The following is a 13,220-nucleotide window of genomic DNA, read 5'->3' as shown; positions in this document are numbered from 1 at the left end:
GCCACACTCTGCTGCCATGTGCCACTTTCAGGTCTCTTCACACTGCTGGTGTGTTAAATTTTTAGACATAGGGTGCAGGCAGATTACGGGCCTCACATAGCTGCTGCCAGGCCCCTAATCTGCCATGGGCCCCTATATACCGCCTCCTCATGCTGCTGCCAAGTCCAGAGTCTGTCATGGGTCCCTGTATGGCCTCCCATTGCTGCTGTCTCCATCGCCACACTCTGCTGCCATGTGCCACTTTCAGGTCTCTTCACACTGCTGGTGTGTTAAATTTTTTGACATAGGGTGCAGGCAGATTACGGGCCTCACATAGCTGCTGCCAGGCCCCTAATCTGCCATGGGCCCCTATATACCGCCTCCTCATGCTGCTGCCAAGTCTAGAGTCTCTCATGGGTCCCTGTACGGCCTCCCATTGCTGCTGTCTCCATCGCCACACTCTGCTGCCATGTGCCACTTTCAGGTCTCTTCACACTGCTGGTGTGTTAAATTTTTTGACATAGGGTGCAGGCAGATTACGGGCCTCACATAGCTGCTGCCAGACATGTAATCTGCCATGGGCCCCCGTACCGACTCCTCATGCTGTGACGTTGCAACAAGGTGTAATTCAACCCTACATATGTTAGACCGCCTTTACGAACAGCTAAAGGCCATCACAGATTTCCTGATGTTAAAAGCGGATAAAGGTACTCCCTGTGTAACTTAGATGTCAGCCATTGTCAGCTCATGTGTGACACCTGCGCTTGCTCAGGCCCTTTGAGGAGGCCACGCTATTCGTGAGTCGGCAGGACTATGGGATGAATGAGGTCAAATCGGCCATGGGCCCCCGTACCGCCTGTTCACGCTGATGCTGGTCCCACAGTGTGACCTGGGTCCCTGTACGGCCTCCCATTGCTTCCACTCTGCCATGTGCCACTTTGAAATCTCCTCACACTCCTGCGGTTGTCCATTTTGTCATAGGTTGCTGGCAGATTACAGGCCTTCCATAGGTGCCACCAAGCCCCATATCGGCCATGGGCCCCCGTACCGCCTGGTCACGCTGCTGCTGGGCCCATAGTGTGACCTGGGTCCCTGTACCGCCTCCCATTGCTCCCACTCTGCCATGTGCCACTTTCAGGTCTCCTCACGCTCCTGCTGGTTTCCATTTTGTCATAGGTTGCTGTATGGCCTCCCATTGCTGCTGCCTCCACCGCCACACTGTGGCTCCAAACACTGGTTTTGGCCCCGTGACTGGCCAAAGGAGTGAAGTGTGCAGTGATTCTAAGATCGACGGCACTCATCTGCATGTCATACTGACAGACAGTATTATTTCTCTTCCCCAGCAGACTCCAAGGGCATTTAAATTAAAGGTACAGTGTTCTGCACTAATATTAAGTCTCTCTGAAGCCTAGAAACACCCTTTTTTAAGTTAAATTCACAGCGAATTTATTCGACTCGAATCGAATATTGTCCACGAATTCGCCGAATCAGTCGAATCGAATTTTTCATTTCTTCGCTCATCTCTAGTGATTATTTGGAGTTATTTGGAGTTGGATTATTTGTTTTTTTGTATTTATTTCCTGTTTTGTGTGTATTTGTTCTGGAAATAATGTAATTGCTACATGATGCAGCTATCAAAATACTGTATTTAATTCATGTATTCATTGACAAAATAGCTGTTAGCATTAGAATATTCTAGATATATAGATTTTCTTTTCCAAGAAGGTAAGTTCTTTTTAGGTTTTATTTATTTATTTGTTTTTTTGGGTTTTTTTTTTTGGGGGGGGGGGTATTTAGGGTATTTTATTTCTTTGTATTTGTTTTCTGTTTTGTATTTGCTCTGGAAATAAATGTCATTGCTGCATGATACAACTATTGAAATATGTATTTAATTAATGTATTTATTTACAGAATTGCTATTAGATAGCAATGGGGGATATAATATATTATAATATAACATAATATAACATAATATAATCTACCAGAGATAGATTTTCATTTTCTTTACCAAGAAGTTTTTTTTTTTAGTTGGGGGGGTATTTAGGGTATTTGTTCTTTGTATTTTAAATAAGTGTAAATCACTCGGCACCCAAGAATAAATAAATAACCCCTACTATGACCGCTAAAGAAAAGTCATACTTTCACCCTTGAAGGCAAATATCCTATTCAACCTTTTCCTTTCTCTATAACCCAAAAATATTATATATAAATGATAAATCAAATAAACCCTAATCCAATCCAGCAAATATGTTAAATAATGTCCAAAATTAATAAAATAAATTAAACAAAATAAAATAAATAAATGTCCAAAATCAATAAAAGTCCACCCAAAATAACTCAATCCAGTATGTTGAACTTCCAATTTTCTTCCAAGTTTCGTGATATCTTGAAAAAAATATAAACTATAATAGTGTATTACCTTTTTAATATACAGTTGCAAGAAAAAGTATGTGAACCCCTTGGGATTATGTGGAGTTTTGCATGAATTGGGCATAAAATGTGCTCTGAACGTTATCTAAGTCACAACAATAGAAGAACACAGTCTGCTGAACATAATACTACACAAACATTAGATGTTGCCATGGTTTAATTGCACATAACATGTAAGCATTCACAGTGCAGGGAGGAAAAAGTATATGAACCTTTGGACTTAATACCTGGTTGACCCTCCTTTGGCAGAAATAACCTCAACCAAACGTTTCCTGTAGTTGCAGATCAGACCTGCACAACGATCTGGAGTAATTTTGGACCACTCCTCTTCACAAAACTGTTTCAGTGTAGCAATATTCTTGGGATGTCTGGTGTGAATCGCTCTCTTAAGGTCGTGCCACAGCATTTCAATCGGGTTGAGGTCAGGACTCTGACTGGGCCACTCCAGAAGGCGTATTCTGTGCTGTTGCAGCCATTGTTTTGTTGAATTACTTGTATGCTTTGGGTCATTGTCTTGTTGCATCACCCATCCTCTGCGGAGCTTCAGTTGGCGGACAGATGGTCGTACGTTTTCCTGCAAAATGTCTTCATAAACTCTGGAATTCATTTTCCCATCAATGACAACAATACATCCAGGCCCGGAGGCAGCAAAGCAGCCCCAAACCATGATGCTCCCTCCGCCATGTTTTACAGTGGGGATGAGGTTTTGATGTTGGTGTGCTGTGCCTTTTTTTCTCCACACATAGTGTTGTGTGTTCTTCCCAAACAACTCAATCTTGGTTTCATCTGTCTACAGTATATTTTGCCAGTAGTGCTATGGAACATCCAAGTGCTCTTTTTTTGCAAACTTCAAATGTGCTGCAATATGCTTTTTGGACAGCAATGGCTTCCTCCGTGGTGTCCTCCCATGTACTCCATTCTTGTTTAATGATTTCCTTATTGTAGATGTGTCAACAAAAATGTTTGCATGTGCCAGAGATTTCTGTAGGTCTTTAGCTGACACTCTTGGATTCTTCTTTACCTCATGCAGCATTCTGCGCTGTGCTCTTGCAGTAATTTTTACAGGAGGACCACGCCTAGGGAGAGTAGCAACAGTGCTAAACTTTCTCCATTTGTAGACAGTCTGTCTTACCGTGGACACATGAACATCAAGGCTTTTGGAGATATTTTTGTAACCCTTTCCAGCTTCATGCAAGTCAACAATTCTTGATCGTAGGTCTTCTGAGAGCTCTTTTCTGCAAGGCATGGTTCACATCAGACAGTACTTCTTGAAACCAGTAAACCCAAAACAGGTGTGTGTTTTTTAAGGGCAGGACAGCTGTCAGCAACACATCCAATATCATCACACTGATTGGAGTCAAGGTTGGCTCACTCCTGGCAACAATTAGCTCTGGGAGAGGTCATTAAGCTAGGGCCTCACATACTTTTTCCTCCCTGCACTGTGAATTTTTACAAGTTATGTGCAATTAAACCATGGCAACATCTAATGTTTGTGTAGTATTATGTTCAGCAGACTGTGTTCTTCTATTGTTGTGACTTAGATGACATTCAGAGCACATTTTATGCCCAATTCATGCAAAACTCCATGTAATCCCAAGGGGTTCACATACTTTTTCTTGCAACTGTAAGTCAGTTAAATAATTTAATGTGAAACCTCTAACCTTGCAAACAAAATTGCACCAAAACATTTTTTCTACATCAACTGCAAGTGATACGTGAGTCATGCACAAATCATTCTGTGTACACTTCAACAATAAGTGATAATAAAGTGAGGGAAAAGAAAAAAAAAAAAGAAAAAAAAATATTTAAAAAAATATATATTAAATAAATATTATACTCTAAATCCAAAACACTTTCCATATAATGTGAAAATCACATAAATCCGTGGGCACTCCAATTCATACAGTGATAACTCAGTGACCACCTCCAAATAGTGAAATTAAAAACCATTACCATCAGGGAATAATCACACACTTTTCTGGATATTATTGGCCAATATCCTCCTCAATCCTCAAAAAGTAAGAAAGAGACTTCTGAAGTATGTATTATCAGGTATAAAGATAATTTAATCAATATCTTACATTGGGGTCAGCTCATATGCACCAAACAGATCTCTGTAGCTCCTAAGATCAGAAACCACGTTTTTCCCAAAAACAAAATGGCCGCACCGGTACTTCCGGTTTTGCGTGAATACGTCAGACGCCATGTCCTCTGATGCGTTTCGTCACTTCCAGACTTCTTCTGAAGGGATCAAGACGTCTTAAAGGCGGCTCCTCTTATCCTGTCTCTCATCATTGACAGGAAGCCAGAACCGCCATCTTGTTGAAGGGCAATGGCTCCCAAAACGGCCATATACAGATCCGATATACAAACAGGACTATAGACTTATTCACTGTACCCCATAAGCATTATAGCAGGCAACAATATATGTACTTCCATAAAGCTAATATATATAACAATAAAACTTACATCACTATATATCCTCCCTTAAACTAATACATTCTCCGAAATACCTCCAATCCCATAACTTTTAACTGTTCCTACGGAGTATAACTGTATTATTCATTACTATATTACTTCCTCTTATTAGCCCACATCCCAAATCAAGTAATTAATTCAATATTATTCTCCCCTTCTATTATTCCATGCCTTTTATATTAAAATACTATATACTGTACACTTATTACAAAGGTATCTATACCTCTACCCCCTCTACTGGTCAAACTTAAATATTAAAATAAATCTTTATTCATTCAAATTAAAATTCTCATGACTCACTAAAACCTTTTACAAATATTTTACATAAAAACCTCAGACACGTACCTAAAATACATTCAATTAAAATTTAATTAAAATAAAATATATTACAATAAATAAAATCAAAACTTTTAATTTAAATTAATTTCTACAAATAACCTCCAACCCATTACTACAAATTGTATATACATCTATAAGTCAATACACCATTAATATCAGATTAAATCTGATACACATATTATTGACTTATAAATTACCGATAAATTATAAATATAATCTTCTCCTAAAATTAATCTCCATAAACTATTACAATATTAAAATATTCAATAATTCTATATTTTTATTAATATAACTTATCCCCTCTTATATATCTGAAATAAAACAATTAAGATCTAACTCAATGTTCAGCCCTTTAGGTTTTAAAGTGTTCAACTGAAAAATCCAATAAGTTTCGTTCTAAGATAATCACTGAACTCCACCCCTCCAATGTACTTCTGCAGTATCAATCCCACAAAATTTTATTACACTGGGATCTGAATTATGAAATTCTTTGAAACGCCTTGATACACTATGGTCCTTTTTACCTTTAATAATATTAGCTACATGTTCTTTTAGTCTGTCACCAAGGCTTCTTTTCGTTCTACCTACATACTGCAATTGACAGGGACATTCTAGCAGATAAGTTACATACTTAGTCTTACATGTGATAAATGTATTTATAGTAAATTCCTCCCCAGTGGTTTGAGATTTAAATTTAGAGATCATTTTCTTATTTATTCCCGTCATTCTGCACATCCTACACTTTTTACAATGATAAAATCCCTTAAAATCAAACATCAATGTATCTTTGTTATTGGGAGGTGAAATGACTCCCTTAACTAGGGAATTTCTTAAATTATTAGTTTTTCTATAGATAAAAGGCGGTTTCTCTGGTAGAGTTGGTCCCAAAATAGTATCTTTTTTCATTATTGGCCAATGTCTTCTAAAAATATTTTCCACTTCCTTGAATTGACAGTTGAAACGGGAAATGAATGCATATTCTGCTTTCCTATTTCCTTCTTTCTTCAAATCTTTAATTTTCTTAATTTTTCCATCACCCAAATAATTCTTACTAATTTCATATCTAATTTTTTCGAATCTGACTGGGTCATATCCTTTTGATATAAATCAAACATTTTTTTTTCTTTTCCCTCACTTTATTATCACTTATTGTTGAATTGTACACAGAATGATTTGTGCACGACTCACGTGTCACTTGCAGATGATGTAGAAAAAATGTTTTGGTGCAATTTTGTTTGCAAGGTTAGAGGTTACACATTAAATTATTTACTGATTTAATATTAAAGAGATAATACACTATTATAGTTTATATTTTTTCGAGGTATCACGAAACTTGGAAGAAAATTGGAAGTTCAACACATTGGATTGAGTTATTTTGGGTGGACTATTGTGTGGACTTTTATTGATTTTGGAAATGTATTTATTTATTTAATGTTCTTTGTATTTGTTTCCTGTTTTGTGTGTACTTGTTCGGAAAATAATTTCATAGCTACATGATGAAACTAATAAAATATGTACTTAATTCATGTATGTATTTATTTACAGAACTGCTAATAGATAGTAATGAGGGATCTAATACAATATAATAATTCTACTAGAGAGATAGATTTTAGTTTTCTGTACTAAGAAGTTTTTTTTTTTGTGGGGGGGGTTGGGGGCGGTATTTAGAGTATTTAATCTGAAACTAATTTAATTGCTCCAAGATGCAAGTATTATAATATTTCATAATTTGTTTATTTATTTATTTTGGAGTATAGAAATTAGATAGTAACTGAGGTTATATTATATTATGGAATATTTATTTTACTAGATAGATTTTCTTTTACTTTACTAAGAAAGTGTGTTTTTTTGGGAGGGGGTTACTTAGCATATTTTTTTTTTTGTTCCACAAAGTTTATTGAGAAAAAGTCAGAACATACAAATGGTATAAATTGTACAACGTAATACAATGTGCCAAAGAAAAACGCGGTAAAACACAAATCGCACATGCCAGACAAAAAGAAATATGCAGGCGAACAAAATAATAAAGCCCTCTTGTGTCACCTGTAACAATAATGAAGTTGAACTTGGAAAAAAAAAAAAAAAACACGAGAATACAGCCAAAAACAAAGAAGGCAAACACCAATCAAAATCACCACATAGCATACAAAATATCACCAAACGAGCAGGGTCATTTATGTGCACCCCCAGATATCTTTTATCATCGAGGAGCAGAGTAGGGGGGAAGGGGATAAAGCTAAAGGTGCTGGGCTTCTGGTGCAAGGAAAAAGTTGCGAAAATATAGAAAGCTCGGTGTTATCCAGGAGGAGCAGCAAAGGTACCACTCAAAGGTAACCAACGCATATGAAAAAAAAACTCCGTGGAATGGGAGAGGCACATGTGCAAGTGTAATCCGGGTGTGAGATTAGGTTGCCTATGGACAGCGGAATAAACATATGTGTAGAGGAAAAAGAAAAAGGGAAAAAATGAAGTGGAGAAGATGTGAATAACAACAAAAACAGTAATGGCAGGTACAGGGCACAATGAGGAAGGAGTCGGAAGGAAAGAAAAAATAAAAAATGGTGAGAAGCTGGAAAGCCAAAGAAGAGAAAAAAAAAAAAAAAAAAAAAAGAGGGGAAGGGGGGTAAGGGTCAAAGGGGAGGGAGACTAAGGGGGGGGGGGGGGGGGGGCGGTATGGATAGACATGTCATAGAGGTGGAAGCTCCAAGGACAGAGCTGGTGTGCTCATCCCCTAGGGGATAGAGACATAAAGCAGACAATCGAGCACCAGGGAAAAGGAGTGTCTCACTACCTGATCAGTGAAAGGGATATAATAGAAAAGTATTATCGACAGCCTAGCAAGGGTCGAGGAGTCAGTACAATACAGAGTGCAATATAAAGCCACAGGTCTGGCTCAGAGTCAGGTAGAAAGACCCATGAGGGATTGGTATTCGGGGGTCGTTTGGAAGTGAATCCAACACGACCAAGTATGGGAGAATTTAGTCGGGTTATCTTGGGAGGAAGCAATCAACTCCTCCATCTCTGCAACTCTTCCCAGACGAGTGAACCAAGCTTTTATTGAGGGGGGTTGAGTAGATCTCCAAAACACAGGAAGACAGAGTCTAGCAGCATTAATCATATGCATAGCTAACGATCGGAAGTATAGACGTTTGGGGAGCGGTGTATGGTGGAGGAGAAATTGGGCCGGGGAGAAATCGAGAGGTAAAGTGGACACTGACGAGGTTATACGGTGGACTTCCTGCCAGAAGGGCAGGACGATAGGACAGGACCACCAAATATGGAGAAGGGACCCATCAGGTGCTCCACATCTCCAACAATTATTGGGTAGAGAAGGGTTAAAACGATGAGTTCTAGAAGGGGTAATGTACCAACGGGAAGCTAGCTTGTATCCGTTTTCTTGGGTCGATACATTCAGCGAACATTTGTGGGAGTATGTAAAAATTTGGTCCCAATCTGAGGAGGAAAAATCTATATCAAGGTCTCTCCTCCAAGCTCGGCAAGCGGGGAGCGAGTTAGGATTCCCATCACCGGTGAGAAGGAGGTACATGGATGAGATTAGATGCCGCTGGGGTTCAGCCTTAGAACAAATTGATTCAAAGGGGGTGAGAGGACGAGTCCATTTGTGGCGGTGAACAGAGGATGTGAGAAAATGCCTGATTTGAAGGTAGGCCCAAAAGGGGAAGGTACGATCTTTCATGGTGCTCGCCAAAGAGGAGTAGGATTTCAATTGGCCGTTATGAAAAAAGTGTTCCGCTTTCACCTGGTCATACGGCCAATGTTCTGACAGGAAGGCCTTGTGCATACCCGGAGGGAAGTCCGGGTTTAAGCAAAGGGAGGTTAAAGGGTTGGGGGCATCTGAGATGGAGGCCGACTTGCACATCGAGCGGAAGATGCTCAAGGTAGGACCAATCAGTGGATGAGTGAGAAGGGCCTGGGGGGTATGTTTCGTCAAGAGCCACGGGATCGAAGCTATAGGAGAAGGAGAGAAGGAGTTTTCGAGATGCACCCAGTCTTTGGTAGTCGAATGAATATTCCAATCTATAATTCTGCAAAGATGGCAGGCCCAATGATATTGCCTGAGGTCTGGGAGCCCAATTCCACCCCTGGATTTGGGGAGAACCAATTGGCAGAAAGATATGCGCGGACGCTTGTGGTTCCAAAGGAAGAAGGAGCACATTCTCCTACATGAAGCGAAAAAGGCGGGTGGCAAGTGGATAGGTAAGGTTTGAAATAAATAGAGGAGGCGGGGGAGAATGTTCATTTTTAATATAGCAGCTTTGCCGAACCAGGAAAAGCATGGTCGATGCCATTTAGTGAGATCTTCCTGAATGGATTTAAGTGCTGGGATAAAGTTTTTTACATAAAGGTCAGAGAGGTCGCACGTAAGCTGAATGCCCAGGTAAGTGAGAGTCTCACTGTCCCATCTAAACGGGAACTGCGATCGGCAAAATGAGACTACATCAGAAGGGAGGGTGACGTTGAGGGCGTATGATTTTGAATGGTTGATTCTAAGGTTCGACATGTATTGAAAAAGTGAGAAATCTTTAAGCAAATTGGGAAAGGTGGTCCGAGGTTCCGTTAGAAACAGTAAAATGTCATCCGCATAGGCGGCGAGTTTATACTCTTGAGCCGGTGCGGAAACGCCCTTAATATCTGGGTTGGAACGGAGTTTACGCAGCAGTGGCTCTAATGATAGCACAAAGAGGAGAGGAGAAAGGGGGCAGCCCTGGCGCGTGCCATTGCCGAGAGAGAAATGGTTCGATAAATGGCCATTCACCCGAACCTGTGCCGTGGGTCCAGAATACAAGGTCATGATGAAATTAAGCATGTGTTCTCTCAAACCAATCGCCTGAAGGGTTGCCCTCAAATAATCCCAGGACACTCTGTCAAAGGCCTTCTCAGCGTCCTACTTAGCATATTTTATTTGTTCCTTGTATTTGTTTCCCTTATTGTGTATTTAATTGTTATTAGTGTCTTGTCTCTAGTCTTTTGTCTTTGATTTTTTCTGTCTGTACTTTTTTCTGCAAATAAATGTAAAATAATGAGGCTAATTGAGAGCCATTTTTTTGACCCAAAAATGGGTCCAGGATAGGTAAAGGAGCTTCTATAACCCTTAGGAGCCATTTAAAGCCCATTGCATCCCTAAAAATCTACAAAAAATACCTTAATTTCCCCTACTTTGTTGACGCCAATGTGTTTTGCCAAATGGCAAAATTCCAACAAAACCTCCTTTTTTTTTTTTTTTTTGCTGAAATGACACTTAACTTCACTCGTCCCTAAATAAAAGTAACATACTGTATGTGGCTCCCTCAGGATTATTACCCGTATAAAATAGAGATCAATGGAGGAATCTCTCATGACTTTACAGAATATTGAACTTGCTGATAGGCTGATTTTATGAAAGAAGAAAAGACTGTGAGCTGTATTTTGGCAAAATACATTGGAATCAGTGGAGAAGGGGGAAATTAATGAAATTGTGTGCCAGCTATGCTAGGTACTTATCTTCTATTAGAATATTTTTTTAAAAGTTAAAATGTTCTACTTTATAGAATTGTTTTTCTCTCTAGGAATACATTGACTTATAGTCCGTGCTTCTATTCTCCACAATGACTGCTGTAATGCCACAAGTACATTCAACGAGTATTAATGAAGAATTCAACAAAGGGAAACCCAAAACTTACGGGGTAAGAACCTGACCAATAAAAAACATACTTGCTAAAAGTTATAATTCATTTTGGCGCTAAGAAATATTCTCAAAGGAAGCCCGTTATGAGTCTGTAAAGGTTTTCATTGGGGTTGTATCAGTGTGCAATTGGGCCCTATTGCTGATACATTTTGTATAGCGTAGGGGAAGGTAAAACCTCTGTTAGTTTATTTTTTTCTGTCTGTCCCCATTGTCCAATTTCTTTACTGTTCTTGTCCTTGGGATGCAACAGGAAGTGAGAGAAATATTCTCCTGGTTAGGGGAATTGCCCTCTTGGACAGTTGTCACCTAAACAGGCATCCCTATTGAAAGATTTACCCTCACTTGCTTTCCTGGTGACAACTACCATCACTTTCTATCTCATTGATAATGGTCACCAGCACAAAAAGAGAGGTTGAATCTATACATTGGGGACACAGACATCAATATGAACAAAAAATGCCAGATAGTGCCGTACTCCACTATTACCAATATGTTACACATAATAAATACATATATACTGTACATGCCCAAATAAAAATGTGTGCAATATTCATATAAATCCACTATAAAAAGCAAAAATGTCCATATATAATTCTTCAAAAAGTTTGTGTTCACTTGAAATGTATAAATTCAGTGCTTCTTAATTCACCTCTTATGTGAATATGCTTTTTAAAAATGTGCACCTCCCACCGATTGTGCTCTCACCTCAAATATCTGACCAAACTGTCAAGTGAGATCATATAAAGCTTGTGTCCCTTTAATTGGACAAAATGTATATGGGATGGTGTCCTGCTGAATGGGATCTCTTTCACTCATCAATTGGCTCTCCTCCCATGGTGGAAATGTCAAAAAAGTAACCAGATCATAGTGCTTTATCCTTAAACAACCATTTATTGATAAAAAGTAGTACACTCACATGATCTCTGTACAGAAAGTGCTTTGTACAAAAATATTTTCTCCTGAATTTTGGCAGTGGTGAAATCCTATTTGTAACCAGCTGGTGTCAGTATAAAACCACTGATCGCTGTGATGTCAGAGCCCCTCCCCTACGCGTTACGCCACCGGGTCATGTGGCTTCATCAAGGGAAAATGATTGGACGACATGCCGCTTGTAATCCTTATATAGTGAACACAATATTTTTGAAGAATTATATATGGACATTTCTATTTATTATTATATGGACATTTTTGCTTTTTATAGTGGATGTATGTGAATATTGCACAAATTATTTGGGCATGTATATAGGTATTTATTATTTGTAACATATTGGTAATAGTGGAGCTCTGCACTATCTGGCATTTATAATTAATTAGACACATTGGTATGAGCATGTGTTAGATGCAGGCGATCCATTAATTAGTAATTGTATTTGGCACACAATAAGTGATTTAGCAGCTCTCAAGTTTTGATTTTAATTTAGCAATATGAACCAGATGCATGCTAACCAGTCCTTACCCCATCCATAAGCACAAAAAAAAAGTTTTGCCTTTACATTTTATGGGTCTCCCTGTCATTACAATCTGCATCTCAATGGAAGTTTTTAAATTAGGATTTAATAATTACATTACGTTTCTATTTTATATATACACTCACCGGCCACTTTATTAGGTTTTATTACTTGGTATTGGTAACACAAATTGCTAATCAGCCAATCACATGGCAGCAACTCAATGCATTTAGGCATGTAGACGTGGTGCAGACACCTTGCTAAAGTTCAAACCGAGCATCAGAATGGGGAAGAAAAGGGGTTTAAGTGACTTTGAACATGGCATGGTTGTTGGTGCCAGACGGGCTGGTCTGTGTATTTCAAAAACTGCTGATCTACTAGGATTTTCAAGCACAACCATCTCTAGGGTTTACAGAAAATGGTCCAAAAAAAAAATGGTCCAAAAAATCTCCAGTGAGCAGCAGTTGTGTGTATGGAAATGCCTTGTTGATGTCAGAGGAGAATGGGCAGACTGGTTTGAGATGATAGAAAGGCAACAGTAACTCATGTCAACATGGACCAAAATCCCTGAGGAATGTTCCCAACACCTTCTTGAATCTATGCCACGAAAAATAAGACAATTCTGAAGGCAAAAGGGGGTCCAATCCGGTACTAGCAAGGTGTACCTAATAAAGTTGTCGATGAGTGTGTTTGTATATATATATGTAAAACTACCTGGGCAACTCTGCCAACTTAATCCGATCTCCATAGTGTTGTGTAACGAATCAGGCCTGATTCTGGTTGTGCAAGAAAATTGATGGAAAATGTGAAAAATTGTGAAAAACACTCTGTTCAGATTACAAATGGAATGAGAAATTTTT

At 39.0% G+C, this 13,220-nt stretch overlaps 1 protein-coding gene across 1 annotated transcript in view; it reads left to right on the top strand.

Annotated features, from left to right (window-relative positions):
- Window positions 1-13,220, top strand: part of LOC149441586 (membrane-spanning 4-domains subfamily A member 4A-like) — a 77,273-nt gene that overhangs the window by 43,817 nt on the left and 20,236 nt on the right. The window contains exon 2 of the mRNA XM_089657146.1: window positions 10,794-10,910. Coding sequence (XP_089513272.1) covers window positions 10,833-10,910 — 78 coding nt within the window. The 5' untranslated portion in view covers window positions 10,794-10,832. The remainder of the gene's footprint in view (window positions 1-10,793; window positions 10,911-13,220) is intronic.

Source organism: Staurois parvus, unplaced genomic scaffold (assembly GCF_062004578.1).
Source record: "Staurois parvus isolate SC_StPar_1 unplaced genomic scaffold, SC_StPar_1.0 ptg000970l, whole genome shotgun sequence".
Lineage (NCBI taxonomy): Eukaryota > Metazoa > Chordata > Amphibia > Anura > Ranidae > Staurois > Staurois parvus.
The sequence above is the reverse complement of the archived record's forward strand: the minus strand, read 5'-3'. Positions and strand labels throughout refer to the sequence as shown.